Source organism: Pangasianodon hypophthalmus, chromosome 27 (assembly GCF_027358585.1).
Source record: "Pangasianodon hypophthalmus isolate fPanHyp1 chromosome 27, fPanHyp1.pri, whole genome shotgun sequence".
In the NCBI taxonomy this organism is placed as follows: Eukaryota; Metazoa; Chordata; class Actinopteri; order Siluriformes; family Pangasiidae; genus Pangasianodon; species Pangasianodon hypophthalmus.
The window spans coordinates 9320930-9348131 of record NC_069736.1 but is presented as its reverse complement, the minus strand read 5'-3'; the positions used below and the strand labels follow the sequence as shown (position 1 = coordinate 9348131).

At 39.4% G+C, this 27202-nt stretch overlaps 1 protein-coding gene and 1 long non-coding RNA gene across 2 annotated transcripts; one reads left to right on the top strand and one right to left on the bottom strand.

Moving 5' to 3' along the window:
• On the bottom strand, nucleotides 1-24505 carry tlcd3a (TLC domain containing 3A). Its single transcript, XM_026922516.3, has 5 exons — nucleotides 24044-24505; nucleotides 9649-9735; nucleotides 7979-8198; nucleotides 6004-6099; nucleotides 1-3900 (listed from the first exon to the last, which is right to left on the bottom strand). The coding sequence occupies exons 1-5, from the start codon at nucleotides 24163-24165 to the stop codon at nucleotides 3598-3600; spliced, it is 828 nt and encodes a 275-aa protein (XP_026778317.1). The 5' UTR covers nucleotides 24166-24505; the 3' UTR covers nucleotides 1-3597.
• On the top strand, nucleotides 24470-27122 carry LOC128317603 (uncharacterized). Its single transcript, XR_008301123.1, has 3 exons — nucleotides 24470-25437; nucleotides 25563-25643; nucleotides 26938-27122. It is a non-coding gene; the product is annotated as an uncharacterized LOC128317603 (long non-coding RNA).
• Nucleotides 27123-27202: the final 80 nt, after the last annotated feature.

The window sequence follows — 27202 nt, the reverse complement described above, 5'->3', positions numbered from 1 at the left end:
TTAGTTGTATGCAATAGGCCATTTACTTTCAAACAAGACATTTCTCAAAAGGTTACACTACAAACAAATCAAAGCCTCATTATATATCAAATCTGATACATAAATATATTTGTAAAATCAACATGAAAATAAGAAGAGACAGGGAGTGTTTTTTGAGAAAATTAAAGTGACACTAAAGGACATGAATTCACATTAAGAAACAAAATGCAAACAAAGCATAATGGTTGTCTCTGAATGAGGTCTTTCCATCCTTGTTTAAGGAAGAATGTGGAAAACAATGAACAGAGAAATGTGTTTAGCGTTTAAAGAAGTTGCAATAAATGTTGGATAGACTTCAACTAATGGGAAACTGTTACAGTGTAGTTCAAGTACAGCAGGATGCCTTCAGTTATTGCTAATGAGTTCAGTCATTAATCCATTGGCTGCAGAGCTGATCAAGCACTAATATTACATACAGCAAAAAAAAAAAAAAAAGAGAGAGAAAAAAGAAATTGTTCAGACAATTGTAAGACTTTTGGGAAAAAATCTAATTAGAAGAAACTCATCAAAAGAATAGACACTTAGCATAAGGGTGATATTGATGATATTCATTTTCTTAATTTGAAAAAGAAAAAAAAAAAAAAAACATACTGGCAAAACCATTATGTTCACTTTTGCACTTACGCTTTGCCTCCAGCATAACAGGCAATATATTTGTCTTGGGAGTGAAATGGGCCACAGTAAACATTTGAAACGGAATAGACACAGCTGCAATGAGTGAACACTACCTGTGCTGAGCTGTGCATGAACCTCACATGAATTGAACAAAAGGCACAGGATCTTGACGCTGGACAATATGGACTCTTTTCTCATACCTTTACCCTGTGTAATGCCTCCAATCAAATTACAGCAAAAAGAAAACTGCCTCAACCTAAGCATCTTAATACTGATTCCCGTACCAGCCTAAGTGATGGAAGAGTCCAGCCTAGTATAGATGTGTTAAGACCAAAGCAGAAAATGACCTAGATAACTCATTAATATTTTCTACATTTTCCTCACACAAAAGCAAAATTCAACCAGTTCTTTTCATTTCTAACACTGCACAAAGATATCAGTGTATACAAAGCACTGAATATACTGAAAGACTTCTAGTGTGGCAAGTCGTATTTATCAGATATTGTTGAGTAAAGTGCCTGGCAATCTTTGGTCTCCAACTGCAAAGATTACAACATAAGCCACGTTGGAAGACAAACCAGCAAAAAACGAAGCACAAATACAAACCAAAAGACTCAGTTGTGTCATTCCATGCTCTTTCCATTTCAACATTGTGTTCACAGTTTCAGCTTTCATATCGAAATTAAACCTCTATAGATATCAGTTAACATTGTCTTTACCGAACCCTGAGCAGAAACAAAGCCTCATATAAGACTAAGCTTAAGACTTACAATAATCTATATTAGGAATAATAATGTTCTGGCTATGTATGTGTATATGGGTTATGACCTTTAATTTCTGCAATGAGTAATAGATTTCATTGCACACATTCAATTGCTTCAAATCACTATTTCCCAAAATACATGTGTGTGGTGTTTTAATAACAGTATATAAACTTGGTATATATAACTGATATTATAAAGGTCAAATATAGGAGGACTGGGATAAATTAAAATAGTAATAATAAAAAGTGTCTCAGTCCCTTAAATTTGTGTCAGTCAGTTCACTTATTTTAATAAATATTACTGTTTTTGGTTAATATGCCTAATATAACTAAATCTCCAAACTGATTAAATCTAGTCCAAAACAGTATAGTATCCAATGGAGAATTATTAAATGGCCTTTAAAAAAATCTATTTAATTTTGCATTTACCTGAATTGTAGCCAGTCAACCAAGACATATTGCGTGTCTCATGTTTACATCTTTAATTTTGCACCAGAGCTGTGTGATGTGTAATGTAGTATAATGTAAGTGTAATGTAGTTAACCAGTAGTGTTTCTAGATGTGCAAGATGGCTGCCTCCATAACATTATATTAATTTCATAGCTCCAATGCATAACTAAAGAAGCAAAGACTGGTCATCAAACATGTCTTCACTGACCTATTACATTTAGAGTAAGTGGAAAATTGCGTAATTTTTTGTGTGTAACTGTTTGTATAGAGTCCAAGAACTAAAGCCAGAGGAGAAAAAAAGGATGGAAATGAGAAGCCTGAACTCTAAGCCACAGAAAGAAAAGTAAGAAAGGACCAGTGAGTCGATGGTCAGTGACATGCAGAGCTATTTCTCAGGTAAGAGACAGAAAAGCAGGATTAACACAAATCTGTGAAACAAACCAATCACACTTTGTATTAGAAATATGATGTGTACCTTTTGTATGTAAAAAAAAAAAACAAACAAACAAAAAAAATAAAACATGCAATTTAAGTTACATAAGGAATATAGAAATTACAGTAATAAAATAGTGTATTCAGCTGATCTTTTGAAATGCAGAATGCTCTTGGAAGAAGGTTCGAGTTTTACTACTAAAACTAATTCATATATTAAAAAACATCAAAAGTATGGGAAACTGGTCACCTACTACCTTATTTAAATGATTCTTTCTGTTTTGTAATGGCTGGTTTCGACATAAACACTGTCCTGAGCTTAAATACACTGTCTCTGGAAGGTGAAAATCATGTTTAGACCATGATTTGTTTCAGTCACCTACTGAGAAGTATTTTAAGTAGTATTTGTTAAAATAAATAAATGATCCCATTTTGAGAAAATAGTTTTTGCTTAAACTGGTGCCCCGAGATGTAGTGGTTAAGTGACCTAAACAATATAGCATCTATGCAACCATATAACAATGCTTTATGCTTTATAACACTTACTGTGAGCATGAGACCTGAAACTCTGCCACCTCCTTCTGGACTGGAGGAATCGAGTTTTCTCAAGATTTCCAGTTCCACATGCACCAATTTAAAATCTTATGAGGCTCTCGAAGGAAGACTATAAGCAGCCATACAAGGTAGTCTTATAGTGAAACACACAGAAATATGATCAGCCTTTAACCATAAAGGAGCAATGCTGAAGCAGTTAAGGCAAGCAATGGGAAATGAGGATGGTGCCTAAAAATGTCATGTTTAAGGGTCTATGAAACAGGTACAAAACCATAAATGTTAAAGTAGAGGTTATTCATAGTTTAAACACCATTCATACATTTGAGTCGGAGTTTGGAGAACATCTAAGGGAAGGGGAAAAATATTAACTTCAATCCAAATTGTGAACAGTCTTTCAGTCTGCAGAACTGGAAGAGTAAGGGACACAACACAGCCTTAGATCTTTTCGTTCATGTCCCCCTCCCTGCCATACATCATAAAGTAATACCTTGAGGCAGAGCACCAGTATGATTACACGCATCCTCTCACAGCAGAAAGGACCAGTTCACCCCAGGTGTGTACTCCAAATTAATTTTAGAATGTTAGGATTGTAACAGCCATATTTGTGTGTTTGTGTGTGCAGAGAAGTACTAGTAGACCTTTCATAGAATAACTAACAGCACAAGCAGTTGTAGTTGATGCTAATCTGTACTGGAATATCTGAGTGCTTGGTTCTCGCTGTGCCATTACCAGATCTCCTTACTCTATTCTGCCTTGGCGTGAGGTGATGAAGTCAAGTCCTGGTGGTTTGTGCTGCGCTGGCGCAAGTAAAGACGGTAGCCTTTTCGGCAGAGCAGGATGAACCAGTAGAGTTGCGGCGCAAGGATGCACACGTTGCCCAAGTTGGCATACAGTGGGATGTGCAGGGGCACAGCATAGATTGGGAGGCCGTAGTGCTCTCCATACACCCAGTACATGTAGGGGAAGAGTGCAATGCGGCACAGGAAGAAGCTCAGCAGCACCATGCAACCGTTCACTTTGTGTAGCCAGCAGTCGTGCAGACCCACCTACAGAGGGAAACGGGGATGGGGTAGATGGTGGTGGACAAAAAGAGGAGAAATATTGAAATAGGAGGACTTGGGAAAAGAAGTTAAGAAAGTTAGAAAAAGGGGAAATACCTGGGCATATTTACGATAATTATCACAGACATCATCAAACCTCAAAAGAAAAATAACACCATAAGTGCATTTCCACACTAGGATTGACTCCGGACTCACAGATTACATCCAAACAGTGTATTATGTCTATATATGTTCATGAATATAGTTTTTGAAAAATAAGAGAAAATAACTAAAATGACTATTTTTCTTTATTTATGCTGATTAAATAGACTATATATTGTTTATGTAATCAGTGTCTTTACTTTTGTTTGACACTGATCAGAGCATCTGGAGAAACATTTCAGTTAAAGCTGCACTATATACATATATATATATGATTTTTATTTTATGACTTCTACATTATCAAGTCAGTACAAAAACATTTTACATTTCCAAACATTAGTTTTCCAGCACAAATGTTTCAGATCAATGTTTGTATGTCAGTAAAGAAAGCAGCATATTACATAAGAGACCACTTTTCAGACGAAATACATAATGAAGTCTGCTGGGTTTTGCTGCAAAAATAAGAAGCAAGTACAGAAGAACTGAAGAAGAACTGTGGCTGGTTCTGCAAGATGACACTTTTGCAGTACTGTATGTATGTACGTATATTTACATCTCTCTCTCTCTCTCTCTCTCTCTCTCTATATATATATATATATATATATATATATATATATGAATGAATACTGATCAGCCATAACATTAAAACCACTGACAGGTGAAATGAATAAAATTGATTATCTCGTTACAGTGGCACATGTCATGGGGTGGGATATATTAGGCAGCAAGTGACCTGTCAGAGTGCCCATGCTCATGCCAAAAAGCACCTACAATGGGCACGTGAGCATCAGAACTGGACCATGGAGCAATGGAAGAAGGTGAACTGGTTTGATGAATCATATTTTCATCATGTGGACGGCTGGGTGTGTGTGCGTCGCTTATCTGGGGAAAAGATGGCACCAGGATGCACTATGGGAAGAAGGCAAGCTGGCAGAGGCAGTGTGATGCTTTGGGCAGTGTTCTGTTGGGAAACCTTGGGTCCTGTTTCAGACCTAGTACAACCCTTCATGGCAATGGTATTCCCTAATGGCAGTTGCCTCTTTCAGCAGGATAATGTGATAAAGCAGGGATTCATAATTCTTTGTTACAGGGTGATAACCACAATGAAAATGTGTTCATTGAATGGACAGTTCAGAAATTGAAAAATGTTTCATTATTACCCTGTTTAAATAGTTTTGCTGTTAATTTACTACCTAAAGTAGCAAACCACTATAACTGTTGGAGTACTGCTCTTACCTGAATCCATTAGGAAATAGGCATATCATGTTATTCCTAATGCAAAAATGACAATATTTACATTTGTTTGCTGTATAAGTTGTAGCAAATGCTAGAGGGCAAAAATATTGTGTTTTCTAGTCCATAAAAAACAGTATGTGAAGTCATACAGCAGCACAACTTAAGAAATGGCTTAAAAGAAAATACCAATCAAAGCCAATCATACCAAAGTGCATAGACTGGGTAGATGGGTGTTCTTGGGCTATTTAGCTAAAAGTTTCCTTCATCACAAACCCAAGGCCATAAAAAGACACTGGACAGTGATAAAAAAGAAAAAAAATGAAGACAAGCAGCCAATATGGGAAACAAGGAAAAGGAGTGAATTAGAGAGATGAAACTGGCAACAGTGGACCATGGAAGACAGATGTGGAGAAAGAGAAAGTGCTTAATTCTTTGTCTTATTTCTGCTTTGGCAACAAAACACACAGGTTTTTACCCAGGTTTCAGGAAAAGACCCTACAGACAGCACCTTTTCCAGGCCAACCTGCAGAAGCAGCATTCTGGAAAGCTGCTGAGCAGAAAACACTCTGAGAGTGAATGTGCATCATAGCAACCTCTGTGAGAACAGTACAGAGTTAACGATTGACAGTTCCCAGAGATCTGTAAGCCTGTCATCAAAAACTTGCCTTTAGTAGGGGTGTGTGTGTGTGTGTGTGTGTGTGTGTGTGTTACCTGAATCAGGATTTTGCCCAGCGAAACAAAAGGTGTGCTGATTTCTGTAAGGAAGAGGCAGCCAATGAAGAAATCACCTTGGTCCTTCCTGAAGAACTGAGACAGAGGAGAAAAAAAACAACACACATTCAGCAACATACAAACAAACAAAACGTCCTGGCAGCGGTTGTCTGGTACTAGCAGTCCTGACAAGCAGGGTTTTTGGGGGACTCCAAAATCAGTGGGCTATAGCCTAGATACTGCAGTTGAAACATAAAATTAGCTGAAAAAAGTTCATCTACAATTTCAGTTATCACATTACCATGTCTATCAATATTAAAACACAAACAATTCATCTCTATTTTAGTGTCACTCTCTCTCTCTCTCTTTCCTCAGGCTGTATCACTACATGAGAGATTCAGAACTCATCTATTCGATTCTGTATGTGTAGACAAAGGAGATGATGAATAAATGAGGAGGTGAAACAGCTACCGAAACAGACAGCGGCCTCTCTCAGTGTAACACTATATACCAGAATCCCAACAGTGTGTGTGTGAGTGAGTGAGGAAACCAGGTGCTGATACGTATCTGAAAATGTTAAGCCAGGTGCTAATATATCCTTGTATACGCAAGTGTGAGTGTATAGGTTGACTACTGATATTAAATTTTGATAATTTACAATAGTAAAATATCACAATACTCTTATATCACTTCTCATTGGGAAGCACTTAACAAAAACACCTGCTCATTCATGCAATCATCTAATTAGACAATCAAGTGGCAGGAGCACAATACATTAACTCATCAAATCATCATTTACAGGTCAAGGGCTTCGGTTAATTTTCACATCAAACGTCAGGATGGGGGAAAAAAAAGTGCTTTCAGTGACATGGCATGGTTGTTGGTGCCAGACGGGCTGGTTTGAGTATTTCGGAAACGGCTGATACTCTATAGTGTTTACACAGAACAGGCCAGGTTTCAATACTCATCATCGTTCAAACATCCAGTGAGCAGCAGTTCTGCCGGCAAAAATGGCATGTTGATGAGAGAGGTCAGAGGAGAAGACTGGCTCCAGCTGACAGGAAGGCTGCGGTAACTCGATTAACCACTCTGTACAACCATGGTATGCAGGAAAGCAACTCGGAAAGCAAAACTTGTTGTAGATAAGCTACAACAGATGACCACATCAGGTTCCGCTCATGTTAGACAGGAACAGGAATCTGTGGCTACAGTGGGCACAGGCTCACATAAACTGGACAGTTAAACATTGGAAAAACATTGCCTGGACTGTTCTATAGATTGTTGTATTTAAAAAAACTCAGGAGATCAGCAGATTCTGAATTACTCAGACCTGCCCAGCTGCCATGGGCAAAGTCATTGAGATCACATTTTTCTCAGTTCTAATGGGAACATTAACTGAAACTCCTGACCTGTATCTTCTTCCTCTTGAAACATACACAATACTTATTCTCAGTTTGGTCATATTTTTCTTGTAAAATTTAAATGGTATGTGTTTGTATATTTGTATGTAATGTGTGTGTGTGGGTGTGTGTGTGTGTGTGTGTGTGAGATGGTATAAGCAGCAGCTGTGTATGAATAATAGAAGGCAGGGGTAACTTGATCTCATATCACTACTGACATCACAGCATCCCGAAACAAAAGGCCAGGTTTCCTCCACGCCGCAACATTACACTGCTCTGTGTGTGTGTGTGTGTGTGTGTGTCTGCCTGCTTATCCCTGTCCATCAGTACTAGCAGTGTAACAGCAGTCATTGTGATAACACCCTCCTCCACCAGGTCTTTCTGTGACAAAAGAGCTGCATTACCTTTTCTCTCTTCATTCTCTCTCTACTACACTGAACTGTTCCACTTGTTTGGACTTCATCTCTCTCGTCTGCGTCTCATCTTTCACATTTCACCAAACCCTCTCTCAGTGTTCTTTACTGTCTACTCATCCTTTAACCCCACAGCTGCTCTCTCTCTCATCTGTCTCTCACCAGTGTAATAGGCAGGAGAATGGTGAGGAGTGCGATGTGATGAAGGACCAGCAGGAACTCTTTCCTCACAAATAAGCTGATTGTCCTCAGTGAGTGTCCTCTGTAATCCTCATGGCCTTTGACCTGGAAACGGTAGTAGTGGCTCAGGTACATGGCGAAGACGTCGTATGCCATGTAGGGAACTCCATAACCGAGGACAAAGGAGGTGGCCAGCCAGTGTCTGAAAGACAAGTGCATGTAATGCCTGTGATATAAAAATCAATTACTAATAACAGTAGTCTTTTTTTTTTTTTTTTAAATGAGTATTAGTCATTTTTGCTATAACTGTTACTTTTGCATGTTGCATTTTCTGGATTACTGTAGGTGCTATGATATACAAGCATTAGCCTTATTGTAATAAACCCAACTGGTAGTGTTTTACCATAAACATAAATATTATAGATCTAAATAATCCGTGCTGTAATGAGTGTAATGTGAACATATTTGCAAACAATGCAGAAATGTATCAAGTTGTTCCACACACAAATTGGGTGCAATAACACCCAATTTAAGTGTTGTGCTGAGACACTGTGCTGTGCATGTGCTATCTAGCAATATTTAGCGTATATACTAACTTTAGCTAGGTAGCTAAAAGAACATATGAAATAGAACCAAGTTAGGCAAGTAAGAGCATGATTTATAAAAAAAAAAAAAAGAAAAGAAAAAGGCACACCTTGGCATTAGTCAAAAGTGGTAATGTGAAGTGCCACTATGAAACAAAACACAATCACTAAAAATTGTTTATTGATTTATTGTATTTATAGCCATAAACTAAACTAATTATTAATGGTTAAGCATTAAAAGTTGGCTGTTGTCATTCAATCTTGTTAGTCATGTTATCCAGACCTTTGTAAGCAAGGAATTTTACGTAACTAGACAGTTACTAATTTTAGATGAATACCTGTATTTTTTTCTCTTTCCTGACTCAAAAACGATTTTTAAAATCTTTAGCTTTAAGCAAGTAAAGCAAGTCAGTGGTATTTAAAACATCACTTTTTTTACCCATACTGAAATTACTCGTATAAGAGAGTATATGTTAGAATTATGGAAAGAATTATACTATTTGCAGAAAATTTTACTTCATATTCTTTCTTGTATCCTAAAGATAAAGAGGTTCAAAAATAGCTAGAGTGTTGTTGTAAAGTGGTACAAACATTAAATAAAAGAAAATGCTTTAATTTCTTTATTTATTTTAATTCTGTACAAAGGATTTAGGATATACATTGATGTGACTCATTGTCTGGAAAGATATATAGTAAACACAATATATGCAAAATAACCACACCTTTTTTCTTTCTCTCTCACACACACACACACACACACACACACACACACACACACACAGTGTAAGGGCTTATTAAGAGGTTTATACAACAGAAATAACGCTCTTGGTCATGGATGCTGCACACATTAATAAAAGCTGATTGTGTATATTAATTATGTAAATAGGTTCATCCACACGCGCACACACACACACGCACACACACGCACACACACGCACACACACGCAGTCTGTTAAACGAGAACACGAGCTTGAATCCACAGAAGTGGGTGGATTAATGGACATACTGACATGGCAGAGCTGATTGGTTCACAGGGGCCGAGGCACAGTGTGGTATTAGATGACTCACCTGTTTGTTATCACGTTCTCTCTGCATGAGGACACCACGATGATTCCAGCCGTGGTGGCCATGATAGCGTGAACAGAGGAGACCAGCCTGAGAGAGACAGACAGACAGAAAGACAGCACAGTGTGAGTTCTAAACTAACAGGAATACAGTTATCCCTCTGGCCACATTCATTCATTCATTCGTTCGTTCGTTCGTTCATTCATTCATTCATCTTCAGTAAGTTCTTTGTCCTGCTCAGGGTTACGGTGGATCTGGAGCATTTCCCAGAACACTAGGTGCTAGGTGGGAAATACACCTTGGATGGGATGCCAGTTCATCACAGGGCACCATGCACACACACATTCACACACCAATTACCACATAATAACACAAAATAATACACACGACCACTTGACTTTATATAATTTCCATTTAAGCAGCCTTGCTGTATTGTCCCAAGCAGCACAGCTGAGCAGTACAGCATTAACTGCTTCAGACCTAGGAAACTCGTGTGCAAGTTGCAGACATTCAATAATTCAATAATTCAATATCACCTAGTAACAGCTATCAGTCTGCTATCAGTAAGAGGTCTCTCTGATTCGCTTTTCTCTGACAAGCAAATTTTTGTGTCCAGGATCAGTGGACTCAGTAGGCTGCTGATACAGCAAGTATCAGGGTGGTTTAATCCAGTCAGCCATAGAAAAAAGGCTGCTACCATTCGGCTTGCAAAAAAAAACAAACAAACAAACAAACAAACAAACAAAAACCCCAAAATGGTTCACAGTTGTTTCACAATGTTTCCTGCTGTAACTGTACTTGTACGCTTTCCTAAATCCCACCACTTGCTGCACTACAAACACATTCTGGCTATTATTAAAAACAACTTTTATTAGTTAGAGAAATTATATTGACACTACATTTTTGGTCACTTTAACAAAGACAGTGGATAAAACTGATCTATATACAAAAAAAAAAAAAAAGAAAACAGGACAAACTATCAATTTTTAATACACACCTATACAACAGGGCAATTACTGATGCGAATGATGCATATTAAAAATCGGCACTCTCATATTTGCCCAATATCTCTGTTTTCACACAAACATGGCATCTTCCTCACTGAAAGAGGAATTTCTCCTGGCAGGTCTGATGAGGTTAATCAAGTGCTCCAACATGAGCATTTATAAAGTCACATGAGAAAGTCAGCTGGGCTGCAAAGACATTTCCCTACCTCTGGCTTGAAAGAGAACAACAGGCGCACACACACACACACACACACACACACACACTCTCTCTCTCTCTCTCTCTGTGTGTAGTGTGTGTGTGTGTGTGTGTGTGGGGTCATGGCTGATTGTGCATATTAATTATGGAAACCGGTTCCTCTCATTCTCAAATAGTGTGTGTGTGGCTTTGGACCAGCAGCAGCTCTATTTGAAACTCAAACACTCTGCATTTATCATCACCATGTTAGTATGCCTGAAATGCACAGCAGGAAAGAGAAGCCTGTGAGTGCCTGTATTCTAATCAACAAGGATTAAAAAAGCAAAATGGGAACAAATTTATTAATGAATAAAGAATTTTAAAAAATATTTGTCATAAACACCATTTGTCTTGCAGTAAGAGAAACTCTTCTGCTGACAGGCTAAAAGCTAAATGGCTCATTTTTCCATATGGGGTGACACGCGCTCGTCATGACAACACCGGTCACATGACCTGAGGCTGCCAGTTTACACTGGAGTTGGCCCCAGCATAAGCAGTCCCTTCCTGAAAAAACACACACACAGCTCTGCCCCCCAATAACCCCTAGTTCATGAAGACTCCTAGGCTGAACACTGTCACAAGGCCCAGATTTCCACAATCTACTCTTTGTGTGTCTCTGCCTTACTCAGAGGGCTGGAGAAGGAGGGGTGAGTCAGGCAAGAGGAGAAGGTGGTCTTTGTTGTGTTTTTTTTGTTGTGACTTTGTCTTTTCTTTCATTCCCCTTTCAAGCGAGGGCCAGACTAAGACTGGGGTGTAATGCTAACACCAGAGTTTCTATAACACATCCATTCTGTCTTTTTAAACTTTCCAGTTCTATCGCTTCCTAAATCTAAAAACACTTCTTTCACAACACATCATGTTTGTTATATTCCAGTCTTCAGATGCCCCCAAACTGTTGCGTGTTCTCGAATTGGTTGTTACATCAAAATTGATGTTTCAGAACTGTTGTACCTGTTCCTCAGTTTTTCTTAGTCACCAGTATTATAGTAAATCTAGAAGACTACTAGATAGAAGATACTGCCATTTTATTTTTATAGTTCATCACTTCTGGGAGAATGATTCAAATTTTCCAATGACTCATACCTGTACTAGTCTTGTGATTATCCAATGAAGTGTTTATGTTTATGTTTATGTATGAACAATGTTTATGTTCTGTCCCTGGCAGTGGGTCTTGCTCCACAGTAGCAGCTTGTTAGCAATAAACATGGTTTTCGTTGCATTTTTGGCTGTGCATCTTCCCGCACACTATTCGCCTTTCCAACCATCACTTGGTTGTGAAAAAAAATGTTTATTCATTTCAAAGACTTTATAATTTGTGAAAGTTTGCCATGATGTGACAGGCACGTCTCAGAAGAATGTGTTGTGAACTTGGGGCTGTTTAATGGTGGAATGCTGGTACCTCAGACTGATCAAGAGATCAGGTTTGTCCATCAGTAAGAGTAAGTAACAGTACAGTAATAAGTAATCACTTTATATAAAGTAAGAGTAATCATTTTATCAAGTAGCGTACTATTCACCCATCAGCACCACTGACAGTCTACCTCAGCTCCACTGCGTCTAGGATATCTTTTTCATTTAAGACGACAGACGTGGGTGAAGGCACCAGTGAGAAATCCTCTGCAACTGAAAAAAGGCTCTCAGTAATCTCTTCACTGTTCATATTTAGCGAGTTTGATGAGCTACTCTCAAGTTAGATTTGGTGGGGGTGTGGCATATCTTGAACACTATTGGCTGTTGTGTAAATCAGTCAAGCAGTTCAACACACTGACTACTTGTTTTAAAAGGAAATACATCAGCGTACAGAGGTTGCGAGACACTAGACTGAAATGAACTAATGTCATCTAAGACTGTCTGATGACCATCTAAATGTTGTATCCTGTTTGCTGTCTGTTATTCTGTGCGTAGCAACTTCGTCTAAAGCTGAACTTGACCACACTACAATGACTACAGCTGATGAGCGAAAAATCCATGTTCTGCAAAATGATTCTCTGTACCAGGAGGGAGCATCACAGGACATTATAGTACATCACTTACCAGTATTAGTATCAATAGTGGTGTACTACTTTGGCATACTAGTTAGTGTAGTAGTTTGAGATGTCACCAGATTAACTAGACCAGTTACTATTTTTCGTGGGCTACGATGAGTAGTCGACAGAACTGACTGCAGCAATCATGAAATTTTATCGGTGTGGATTTTTATAGTTGATACGGTGTTGCTGTACTTAACTGCTCAAAAAAAAAAAATTACAATGAAATGCATTAGAATGAAAGACAGCATAGGCATCTACTTTGGTGCAGAATACAAGAGGCATCACTGTTCCTGTGCACCATACAGCACTGGGCGAGTAGCTGTTTTCAGTCAGTTTATCAGAAATATAACCAATAAGTCATTTAAAAACATTTTTTTCTGTCTAATGAATGCAAGAAACAGACACCTTGATTTCACTTGTAACATACAGGCTCCTTAAATTATAGGATCTATCAGTCGGCATGCAGAAAAATGAGTTGATGTCGTTCATGTTGGTGGGTTTGCGACAATTGAAAACGAGAGGGTGAGTCTTTGTCTCTTTTTTCTGTGAAAAGAAACAAAAGTGTTATTTTGTGTTCGTCCACAATCTTTCTGACCCTCTAATCTCTGAAAATGTAAAAAATGTGGGAGATTTTCACTCAAAAAGGTACAAGCATGATCCAATGCAGTGTACACAAAGTGGAGATGCCTTCCATGGCAGCACATTGAAGATGTACTGACATTTAAAATGAAAGCACCTGAAAGCTCGTGCTTTGTAAGTGAAACAGACTAAGCAGCCGATGTTGGCATAGTATTATATAATGTTTTATGGAAGAAGCTTGATATTTTATTGATAGTATGGTCAAAGATTTCATTGTTCTTCAGGAGCTAAGCATAAGATTTTTTTTTTTTGTCTGTCTTCTTGTTGTTTGCTCGATTTACTTGCAACCATTTCTGTTCTCCTGAACCGATGCACGCAGCTGAACAGCCAATTCTCTCACTTCATGGCCAGTGACTACAGTCTACATTGGTGCGTCAGAGCCGCCCCTTTTCCTCCTTTCTGGCAGGAGGGTCAGCCTGCTTCTGTCATATTGGAATGAAGGCCCGATTTATATGTGTGAGGCAACATGAGCTGCATTATTCACATTCTTGCCTGTGTGTGTACCATATATACATCTGAGGGATTGAAAGTGACATCCACTGTCCGTAAGGTTTTGAGGTCAACCTGCTTAGTGATTTCATGCAAACTATTCTGGGACATATATTTTTCCACTGTGAGCAGCATATGGATGTTAAATCAGAGATTGTATAAGGACTTTTATTAGAATACATGGACAAAGTCTTAGCTTCTCTTTAAAACTTTCAGCCGTTGGCATTATTGTTACGAGCTGTCTCTCAAATTGAAAAATATTCCCTTGCACTAGTTCCAGAAGATTGGGATGCAAAACAGATTTTTTCAGTAGATCTGAAAGAGTTTCAAACTAACCAGAAAATAAGTCAATGTTGATACTCAAAAACTACATGTAAAAAAAGTACATATTTATGTGATTTGAGTAGGCATGAGACAGAATATCATCTCGAATATCGCTATACAAAATACTGGCGAAATGAATTTGCTTCTCATATCGTCTATTGCGATATTTCCATTTAATATTCATTATGAGTTCTACCTCTTCTTACACACTAGGTGGCCATAGCAGAGGTAGTAGGTTACAGAGCACCAAAGTTAAGCTAATCAGAAGGAAGCATTATGGCCCATGTGTCAAACACAAGGCCCGCGGCCTCATTTCGTTTGGCCCACGTGAATTTGGAATACATAATACCTAAATGGCCCGTAATATGTTAATGCTCAACATTTTCACACTATCCAGAATTCACAGCAGCTCCATTGCATAGCCATCCGAAGGGTAGTTACCATAAACCAGCATATATATATATATACACACGTATTCTGTGGTTTTTGTCACAGCTGGCTTGATAAACACGGGTTAAAATCAACACCTGGGTGCTGTGCTTGATGTAAAAACACTCAGAAGAATAAAAACTATTCAGAAGCATGATGTGCGTTGAGCTGTTAGTAGCGTAACCAGAAATGAATTTTTGTGAAATGAGGATATGCACAAAATAAAATCACGTTTCTTATCTGTACAAATAAATTGGTAATGTGATACACTTGGGCATTTCAGGTGTATGTCAGATAACAGTAGGAGCAGTGGTGACACAAATTTGTTATTTATTCAAACACTTAAGGCACAGTCTACTGCCAGTCTTTCCATAAGAATAACTTTGCCATGAAATGCTCTTATGACACTGAAAACCATTTAAATAACATTTTAATAATAGGGGAAAATTACAGCTTATATTATAAATCCTGATCTACTTTTCAATACAATATATTGATCTTGCAGTGGTTGGACAAAATAAATGTACTAAAATGTCATTTTATTTGTGTCAATATTGTCTCATGAAGCCTGTCTCATATTGTGGCTTTAGTGTATCGTCTCATGCCTAGATTTGAGACACAGCTCTCGTTCAGTTCAAAGCAAGTATAAACCCAACATTAGACTCTTACAAACACACATATAGGGAGAGAAGTGAAACAAAACTAATCTAGCCAGCAGGCTTTGGAGTAAACACTCAAAATACCACACACTCACTTTGTGTAGATAGACATGTCGTTGTGAGTGTGCCTCCTCATTATCACTTCTGTAATAATCCTCTTCCTGCATCCTGGGGAAAGCACATCCTTCCTCTAAGCCCTACTAATGGCCAGAAATATTCAGAGGAAATACATCATGTATAGAGCTAATATAATGATGCAATCATTAAAAGTTCCCTTGAATATTTTAAACCAGGGGTTTCTATCTTATCCACAAAAGGGACAGTATGGCTGCAGGCTTTCTTTCTAACCAAGCAGAAGTCACATCAGATTCCACTTGTTTAATCAGTTTGTCTTGGTCTCCAATAAACTATCAAGTGTGCCTGTTTGGGTGGAATGAAAGCCTGCAGCCACACCGGCCATTTGCAGATAAGACTGAAGAGCTCTCTTGTAAATCATTTAACATACTACATAGAAAATCGACGTATATTATTTTATATGGAATATGGAATAAGGAATTGTTTGATGTTTTTAATGCCCAAGTAACTTTTCCTAGAAATATCTAGAAGGTTCTTTTTTTAGGCAGAATCTTCCAATTTTTATTTTTTTTTTAATTATAACTGCTATTTACTTGCCACTAAACATATGCGAGATGTTTTATATCAAATTATTGCTTATTGTGTCTTTACCAACAAGGTGATTGGCTCATTTCACTACAGGATGAGACTTGCATAATACAGCTGCCATGTCAAACAGCGTACATTACTTCATTCATATTTTACGCAGTGGCCCATCACAACTCGTACCATCTCTGTTGTATGTTCATCAATTTATTTAACAATAACTAAACCTGTCAGAAATATATCAATGCCCAAGATTTTGGTCATCACAAACAAGCTGCCTAGCTAGCTAGTTTAGCATGAAGGTTCTGTCAGACATTATAGGTTCAAACATGATGATCACAAACTGATAATATACACTGAAAACGCTTGGGTTTGAGATCAAAAGATGAATATAGATCAGAATGTCAGCTTTCATTTCCTGATATTTACATTTAGATGTGTTCAGCAACTTAGAACATGGCACCTTTGGTGGCAGACAAAAATTAGGAGACATAATGTTTCTGTAGACTTCTGAATTCATTCAGAATTAACAAAGAAGGTGTTCGCAGGCAAAACCCAGGGCTCAAGAGAGATTCAGAGCTATTAATTGTTTAGATAATCAATCTAACATCAGGGCAACAAGAAGCACCTGTCAGTCACATTGTGGAAGCAGGGGTGTGATCAAGCATCAGCTGCGGATAGAGAGGAGGCGGGAACAACAGCAGCCATGAAGGTTTTAAGGTGATTTAAGGTGGGAGCAGGCTGAGAACTGACAGGTGTGCCAGATGCTGCTGCAGCCAACCACAACTCCAGCCGCAGCTCCACCATCCGTGGCTGCTCCAGCCAGCCTGGCTGTGGCGCTCATGAAGATGTCCTCCACAGAAGATCCAGAGGCCTTTGAGCAGCTCTTCAAGTGAGCGGCAGCTGCCTGGGGGAGGCCTGAGGATGTGTGGGCCCTACACCTCCTCCCCTTGCTGTCAGGGTAAGCCCAGCTCACCACCTAACAGCTGCTGCCACGGGTCCAGCTGGAGTACTGAAGCGTGAGTGCTACAACAGGTCGGCTTGATCTCGGAGGAACACCAGTGACACTTCTAGGCCCTGAAACTGCCACCTGTTTGCCTTCCTGCAGCAGCTCAAGGACTCCTGTTGGCAGTGGATGCTGGCTGAGGAGTGGCTCTCCAGTTTCTCTCTGTCTCTCACCCCTCCAGTTCCAGCTCCCCCTGACTGAGGTGCCAGAACCCCGAAACCAGTTCCCTGAACCCGGTTTCTAGCCTGCTTTTCCTCCCCGCCCTCTCCTTCTTTCCCAATATCTCCCCCCGCTCCCTTCCTTTCCACACAGGTAGAACGTCCATTCCTACTAGGCCCAGGGCATAGCCTGGGCAGGGTTGCAGATGCGGTGGGAAAGATGGGCATTTCCAGGACCAGCATTCCCTCATGGAAGTGGGAACACTTATCGGGATCCCTGACGCACCACAGTCCTCCCCCGATCAAGCAGGAACAGACCGCATGTCAGTGAGTATACAAGGGAGTAAACATCAGGCCTTGGTGGACTCGGGGTGTAACCCAACCATCAAATGTTTGTGGATGGGTCCTGCAGGAGCGAGGCACCGTGTGGAAATTGTGCAGTGTTGGCTGGAGAGGCAGTGCCAGGGCTATTGACATCAGCTCTGCGTCAGGGGATTCCCCTCCAGGATTTCCCCTTGGAGCAGTCATGCGACAAGTCTCTGAGGTTACGTCTTCGACCAAGTGAGAGTTATTGATGGTCAGCAAGTTCAGGACAAAAAAAAAAAGCTAATGGCTCGTTTCTATTGGCTGGGCATTCGCAAGGATGTACACAGATGGTGTGCGACATGCCCTGAATGTCAGCTGGTGAATCTGCTGGCCCTCCCAAAACCACCATTGCATCCATTAGCCTTAATCAATGTCACCTTAATTGGCGTTAGCCTGGTGGATTATGCAATGCAATATCTAGAAGCAATGCCTCTGTGCAACATCTCAGCACGCAGTGTTGTGGACACACTCTTCCATGTAATCTCCCAAGTAGGAATCCTAAAAGAGATTCTGACTGACCAGGGCACTATATTTATGTTACAGACACTATCAGAGCTTTATGAATTATTAGGGATTAAATCAATTCGCACCAGTGTTTACCATCCACAAACAGATGACCTTGTAGAGTGGTTTAATCAGACATTAACAAATAATGAATTGGGATAAGTGCCTCGAGCCCCTGTTATTTACAGTACGAGAGGTCCCACAAGCCTACATAGTGTTCTCTCCATTTGAATTACTGTACAGGTGCAAGCCCCATGGCGTCTTAGAGATCATTCAAGAAAATTGGGAGGAGAGACCTTCTAAAAGCAAAAATGGACCACCAGATCCAGTCCAGTGGATGGAACCATGCGAGCAGGTTTTGTGTGGGGGCCCGCTGTTGCATTCTCCTAACATTTCTCTCCCTTTTGTTTTGCAGACTGACATGTCTGTTTTGTCCCAGGTGGTGGAGAGGGAGAAGCACCCCATGCTGTAGATCAGTCAAAAGCTCTCGGTGAGGGAGAATAAGTACAGCAGTGGGTGGTCCTCACCCTCTGGTACTACTTACTGGGGTGCCCCTTTACCCTCTCTCTATTACCCTCTATCACATGAAGGATGCCAACACGCGGATCACTCATTGGTATCTGGCACTTCAGCCATTTAAGTTTGAGGTGGTCCAAGGTGGTCCACATAAAATATATGATATATAATATAATAATATATTAATATAATTATATAATTATATAATTATATAATATATGATACATACACCACTTCTATATATGGTATATACATTTCTATCATTTTTTTGGATTCAGCCATATAAGGGCGGTTAACCATTTAAACATGTGTGATTACTCAAGTTACCACTGTTGAGGAGGAGTTTGACACTTTTTTCTCCAACTAAAGTCAGGAATTTTTACTTTACCTCAGGTCAAAAGATCATCTTTTTCCTTATTAGCATGAGGGCCACAGCACATTTCATAAGAATTGCATGCTGGTCTATTGTTGGTGTAATCCACTCAAAGCAGCATTCCACTAAATTATTCATTTCTGTTAAATTACATGCTGAGTCATTTTGACTTCACAGTCTACCAGATGCTGTCTCTTAGTTCCACCATACAGTACAAAGCTAAAATTAGCAATGAAAATTTAAAAGACTTAAATAGTTTTTTTTTTTTTACATAAGTTTTCTATGCCACTAACATTTCAAAAGGTTTGCAGATCTTACAGAAGCACAAATATTTCACACAGGAGCTGTAATGCAGGCTGATAGTGTCATTTATCAGTGTTTGGAGTGTATTAGTCAATCCCACTGAATCCCAATGATAGGTTTATCTGATCGCTGTCATCTTGTAATATTATGCAATGCACTAATCAGTCAGAGGCATGAATGGTTTTAGAGCTCAGCCCGTATTCTCTTCCAAGTGTGTTAAGTATACCAATTTGCCTGTTTATTAGTTACACCTATCTTCTATCTACACTCCTTTGCCCTTTAATCAGCTAAACCTACCATATAAGTCACCTGGTAGGTGAACAGTTATTGACTGTAGTCCAATTGTTACTGCGCAACTTGTTAGCTCCTCTGTGATTAAACACGAGGTGATTCTGTTATGCTAGAAATATAATTTCATGCCAGTCAGTAGGGTGTAAGGGGTTTTCATTCTCTGTTTGTTGAACAAGAGAAGAAATAACACTGGTTACTGCTATATCATCAGCTTATTGTCTCCACTGGCAATGACAACTGAAAAACTGATAGACACCAGACACATAATCTGCTTGTCCTGAACATCCAGGCTAGTGATTTGCCCATCCCTGACAATCTGTGCTAATCATTCTCTAGCCTTTATCTGTTTCTGACCACATAATCACTGTGCGATTGCTACCATATCAATATCACTGCTATGTTGGGAATGGTTCAATACCCAAATCAGCAGTGATCTTATATAGTCCCATACCATTGATTTAGAGAGGGGATGACAAACATCCAGAGGACACAGGACTGGCTGAGCTCTGAGATTAGCATAGGATAAAGTAGGAGGGGAAGATGTCAAGGTCTACAGTCCAATGTTAGCAGATTTACAGAAAAAGTCACTTATCGGTGCACAGATATTAGCTTCAACCAAACTGCACTGCCATGCAGAAAAAGTGTATATCTACTCTGTAAGCTTTAAGCAGTTGTAGGTCAGTGAAGAATGACTTGCTGCTTGAGTGGTGAGTGATTGAGGCCATATCAGTCTGACTAATGAGACAGCAACACTAATTAAGGCAGAGAAATAATAACAAAACATTTTTGTTATTAAAAAACATTTTTGATCTCTACAGCCTCTATAGATTATATCACATGGACGCACATTGTGGTTATACAGTTACTGATTGTAGCCCATTTTTTGCTATGCACTGTTGATCAGCTACCTCAGCTTCCCCACCCTTCAATGGAAAGGCATCACAACAGAACCACCAATGGCCAGACCACGTTAGCAAGTAGATAATTATGTAGTACACCACTTAAATACCACACAGTTCTAGTGAACCAACTTGCATGAATGTCACTTATACCACTGTAGAAGAACTGCATGGAAATGTTTTTATACCCTTATTGGAACTAAAAGTGTTTTTCACTTCATTTCATTCTGTGGTTTCAGTCTAGTGCCCTTGCCATTCAAATCCTGGTGGCCAATGGCATTTTGCTGAACTTATCACCTGAAACCTCAGTTTCAGCTTTGGCTAAAAAGCGTACGGAAAGACAATATAGGTGCCACATTAGAACTGCAGAGTGAAACAGCATGCTGAGATCACTTTCCAAAGCAAAGCATGATGCTGCAATGGAAAACAGAGCTAGTGTTTTGGGACCTATATTGGAACTGCTGACTAGGAAACACCATTAGAGCAGCCACTACACTTTCACGAGGGTAGAGGTGATGGGTTTAACAATAGCCACAGAGCTCACTCCTGCCAATAACACAAAGTCAAGCCAGCTACATGCTGGAAAAACCTTCCCGGAATGAAAAAAAAAGTCTGACACCAAATTGGCACATGATTGTGTCAGACTGATTCATTACTTCTTCAGTGACACAGTCAACAAAGATCTACACCCAAGCCATATGCATGTCAGCATTAGCTTATCACTCTCTTGCATTACACAGAGATTAAAGCCTAAGCCCAAATACACGGAGAAAACTGATAAAGACAGTATCTTCTTCCCATATTGTAACTAATACACAGATAGACTTACAACAAATAGGCACTACATGTACCCAAACTCTGTAGCAACTTCGAAGGTTAAAGTCCTTGCATTATGTTTCTAATGAGATAAAACTTTTAGTTCCCATTATCTGACCGCCAAACTGAGGTAACAATCACTATAATCGGTGCAAAGCTCATGAATAATACTCTCACATATACTGTGATATATCATTGCACTTTCAATGGCATTTTATTATGAATAATACATATGTAATTATGTATTATTCATTTTTATACCACAGAGCTGTGGAAAGGTCAATTCCAAATGGTCAGAAGGTGCCAATTCATTTTCTAGAACAGCGTGGTTCAGGTAGTAGCTCCAGCTGCAATGTTTATATTAATGTATATTAATTGCTCTAATAAGTTATCACTTTTATAGTAGCAACGTAAACAGGGACTTGTATGGCAAACACTCAACATAAATGGATTTTAAAAAGTGATATGGTAAAGTTTTCAGAGATTTTTTTTTAAGCATTTTTGGAAGGAGCCTCCAGTGTCTGTGTTTTTTTTTACCATCAGCGGTAAAAGCTGTAATGTTACATAGGAAAAATCTTCATGATGGAAGGCTTTGCAGTTTCTTGGTAACAAGATGCGTACATTAATCTTATTAACTTCAAGAGACAGAAAAAATAAGAGAATGGTGAATGAACAATGCTTGATATCTGTGATTTGATGTACACAAATTAAACTGACATCTGACCAACTGGTAAGTGCATTAAAACCCACTCACATGGTTCTTGAAACCACTTGGCTCTTGTGAATTCTATATATTTTATAGCCTACTCATATTTTAATCCCTTTATAGACATTCAGTTCATTAGTTACACCTACCTTGTATCTATAATCATTGGTTACTTTTTCAGGTCCCCCTACCATATAGACAGGTGCATTGTTGTTATACGATCAAAAATAAGTGGTCAATATGTGTAGTGTTTAAAAAGCCCAGCAATACTGCTGCATCTGATAGCAGCTCCACACACACTATCATGCCACTACTACACCAGTGTCCCTGCTGTACTGACAACAATCCACCACACAAATAATAAATGGCGACTTTGTGGCTTTGTGGATTACATTTAAGCATTGTGGTTGTGGACCAAGAATCTCCCAATACAGATCTCCTTTTGTGGTGAATGAACATCTTTAGTAGTGGTTGGAAACCTTTAGGTAGTGGGAAACACTGTTAGCAGTGAATGAACATCTTTAGTGGTTGTTGGAAATACTTAGATAGTGGGAACCTTTAGTGGCAATTAAAATCTTTAGGGACAATTGGACAAACACCTTTTTTGGTGGACGAACACCTTTAGTGGTAATGGAAACCCATTTGTGGTGAGAAAACACCTTTACCACTGAGGAAATGCCTTTAGGAGCAAGGACATATCTTTAGGGGTGGGGGAACACTTTTCGTGGTGGACAAACCCCTTTAGTGGTGGACGAACCCCTTTAGTGGTGGACGAACCCCTTTAGAGGTGATGGAAACCCTTTGGTGGTGAGAAAACACCTTTACCAGTAAGGAAACACCTTTAGGAGCAAGGAAATACCTTTAGGGGTGCGGGAACACATTTACCAGTTGATAAACACCCAACGTGGTGGAGGAGCACCTTTAGTGGTGACAAAAACCCTTAGGTGGTGTATGGACATCTTTAGTATTGGGTGAACCCTGGTGGTGATGGAAGACCCTTAAGTGGTAGAGGAACACATTTAACAGTGGGTGAATATCTAAAGGCTTTAGTTGTTGTGGAAACCCCTTACGTGGTGTATGAATACCTTTAGCAGAGGATGACCACCTGAAGTGGTGGGTTAAGACCTATAGTGGTTGGGGAACACCTTTAGTTGTGGTGGAAACCCCTTAGATAGTGTATGAATGTTTTTTTTTTTTGCAGAGGATGACCACCTGAAGTGGTGGGTTAAGACCTATAGTGGTGGGAAACACCGTTAGTTATGGTGGAAACCCCTTAGATGAATACCTTTAGCAGTGGATGACCACCTGAAGTGGTGGGTTAAGACCTATAGTGGTGGGGGAACACCTTTAGTTATGGTGGAAACCCCTTAGATGAATACCTTTAGCAGTGGATGACCACCTGAAGTGGTTGGTTAAGACCTATAGTGATATGGAACACCATTAGTTGTGGTGGAAACACCTTAACTGGTGTATAAAAATCTTTATTGGTGGTGAATCATCTTTGTTACCTTTGGTAACATCATTAGTTGCTGTGGAAAACGCTTAGGAGGTGGATGAACACCTACATTGGACGAAAGCCTGAAGTGGTGGAGGAAAGCCCAGTATAACGGGCGAGAAATATACACGCTTAAAGGAGATTACCAGCCTGATTGAGTGCACATCTGACACAGACACACGCAGAAAAGGTTTAATCTGATTAAAAGTGTCAGTCTGTTCTAGGAAGGCTATACGGCAGCAGATAAGCGGCCTAACGTTTCTGCTGCTACTGTTGCTTATTATAAACTTTACAGCTCAATGAACATTACAGCTGAACATCATTACATTGCCTATTGCTCATTACAGTAGCTCAGATAACGAGCTAAACTTAATACAACGCAAAGAGACAGGTCCATGTTGTCACCCACTGTTTCTGCTGTTACAGAAGTCAAAACTGTTGTGACAAAGTAAAATATCGCTTGTTATAAATAAATAAATAAAAACTTTCTTACCTCTCGCTGACCAGCACCACGTCGGCATCGCTCCAGCGCCTGAAAACAACCGGCAGCGTTTTCCTGAAGACTAGAAACAAACCGGGAAAGAGCACAGCCCCGCTCACCAGCACGCGCCACATCCTCAGCGTCTCCTCTAACAGCAGCTCGCGCGCTCTTACGGGTGAAATTCAGCCACAGGTGGCAAGCTCACGCTCAGTCACTCACACACACACACACACACACACATACATACATACACATACACACATACAGGTTCGCACCGGTGGCTGGCTAGCAGCTTAGTTTAATAATTCCTTACATATCACAGCTTTTTGCGGGGAGATAATGACGGTAGACTGCGATTGGCTTAAACACGTGCTTCAGTATCTACTGCAACATGAAACTCGTTTTCCGACCTCAGCAAAGAGGAAAAGTCCTCAAGAACCGGCGTTATCTGAATGAATGGAAACTCTGTTTTCACGCTCTTACTGCTCCACAGCGCCATTTAGGGGACCAGCAGGACAGTACAGCAGCTTAACGTTGGCCATTACGACTCTGTCTAGTGATTCGGTTCTTTTGTTTTGATTCACTTGATTCACCGGTCTGAGCATCGCCAGTGAAACGACTCTCAGACTTTAATTATTCGACTCTTCTTAAACTACCATCCATCCATCCATTTTCTGTATTGTTTATCCTACACAGGGTCACAGGGAGCCTGGAGCCTATCCCAGGGGACTCGGAGTACGAGGCAGGGGACACCCATCTACAGTTTTAAATAGAGCAGAGGGGTCAAACTCAGTTTAGAAAACAGGCCAATTTACTCTTAGTCCAAGCCCAGACCCAAAAAATCACTTTAGTAACCAATAACACATCATGTCTGAAAGATATATTCTGAATAAATAATTGGAATGTATACATACAGATGACCAAACTGCAATTCATTACCAAATTTTCAGCTTGCTAATAAAATGAAATTTATTGTTCTATGTTGCCCCCTAGTGGAATAACAGAGACTAGCAAGTCACAAGATCATTTTCATTTAGAACACGGCTTCTAAATTAAATTCTAAATAAATTCACTGTGTTGTAACATCTTGACAAAATAAAAACATGGCTCACATGTCAGTATATATATCCATCCATTTTCTGTACCACTTATCCTACATAGGGTCCCCAGAAGCCTGGATCCTATGGCAGGGGACACTCTGGACAGGGTGCCAACCCATCACAGGGCACAATCACACACCCATTCACACACTACAGACAATTTGGAAATGCCAATCAGGCTACAACGCATGACTTTGAACTGGGGGAGGAAACCAGAGTACCCGGAGGAAACCCCGAAGCACGGGGTGAATATGCAAATGCCGCACACACAGGGCAGAGGTGGGAATCAAACCCCCAACCCCGAAGGTGCGTGGCAAACGTTCTTTGAGGAATATTGCTAAGCTCAGGCAAGTTGTGTCCAGAGCTGAGATGGAGATGATTATATATATGTTTATCTCCTCCTGTCTTGACGATTGTAATTCCCTTTTCAGCTGTCTTAGCAATACATCATTGAACCGCTTACAAGAGGTCCAAAATGCTGCCGCTAAGCTTCTGACCAAGTCATCTAGAAGGTCATGTAACACCAATTCTCCCTTCTTTACACTGAATTCTAATTAAATTTAGAGTCCAGTTTAAGATTCTTGTGATTACGTTTAGAGCCCTGCATGGTCAGGGACCTGCCTATATTATACACTGTTTAAAAAACAAAACAAACTGTAAAATTTATGGTAAAAAAACTGGCAGCTGTGGTTGCCAGAAATTTACTGTAAAAAATACAGCAGGAATGTTTATTGCTTACAGTACGCGTAAAAGTAAACTATAAAATCTACAGTAAAATCAGGTAGCAGTTACTGTAAACGTACTGTAAAAAAATATGGCAGGAATGCTTCTAACAGTATAGCATCATATTTCACAGTTAAAGGCTGTTCTATTTACATGTAAATTTAAAGTAAAATGAATGCAATACTGTATTATGTGCAGAATTTCACCATAGAAATCGCTATACATCTGTGAATATCATTAAAAAATCCTGTGCATTTTATCAGGTTAAGACTGTTTGTTTAAAGACATTTACTGTAAAAACTACATGATTCTGTAATGTTGAGGGCCCATGCTGTTGGCCCATTGCACACTGTGCAGTGGGAGGGGTTTAAATTATTTAATTTAGTTTAAACTGCTAAACTTAAAATTTTTAGTTCTGCAATGTGTTCCTCATAGAGAGTAAAGCATAATATACCCAAAACAGTCAATTACAAAAAAAAGCCAATCATCATTTATTATATTATATATCATAATCATTTATCTTACCATTTTTCCCAGTCATTGAGAGATTTTGCCTGCCACCTGATGCAGAAGTTAGAATAGAATAGAATAGAATAGACTGTTTAGCAGCTCACAAGGTTTCGGCATAATAGACAAACATAAATAGATACAAATAAAAAAATAAAATAGACAAGAAGAGAGGTATTCCAAAAGGTAATATATACAATGGTTAGTGCAAGATATTGTAGTGCACACTGGAGCAAATTAAACAAGAACAACAGTGCACAATACAGTATACATAGTATTGTTGTATACTCTAGGAATGTATATCAGGATATATGAATAATAAACATAAGTGTAACAGTATAAGATTTGTGTAAACATATGAGAGGTGTTTAGAGATTAGTGTAAATATGCAGTGTGGTGTGTGCGTGTGTACTATTGCACTTGTAGACCTGAGACATTGGTTTATTGTTCGATAATGCTTGGGAGCAGAAGGAGGGAAGGAGGAGGATTTATGCAGTTGACTGCTTGTGGAAAGAAACTGTTCTTTAATCTGTTAGTCCTCATTTTGATTGTTCTGTATCTTTTCCCCAAGGGCAGATGGGAAAGCAGGTGATGTCCGGGGTGAGTGGGGTCCATTATGATACAACTGGCTTTCTTTCTGAGACGGCCAGTGTAAATGTCTTTGGGCGGAGGTAGTGTTGTGCCAATGATGTGGAAATATTCAGGGTCTTCGATGGACAAAGCAATGTGGTGCTGACAGTTTTCTTAAATCAGAATGAGATATAAAGGCAGGTATAATCAAGCACTCTACACCCTACAGAATAAAATTATTTACATTTTTTTTTATTCCTTTAGAATTTTC

Excerpts from the sequence above, each read along its gene's own strand:
- tlcd3a (XM_026922516.3), bottom strand. The coding sequence starts at position 24,165 with ATGTGGCGCGTGCTGGTGAGCGGGGCTGTGCTCTTTCCCGGTTTGTTT. Across the intron at positions 8,199-9,648 it reads GAGAACGTGATAACAAACAG|ACACTGGCTGGCCACCTCCT; the intron begins GTGAGTCATCTA and ends CTTGTCTTTCAG. Across the intron at positions 3,901-6,003 it reads TGGGCAAAATCCTGATTCAG|GTGGGTCTGCACGACTGCTG; the intron begins GTAACACACACA and ends TTCCCTCTGTAG.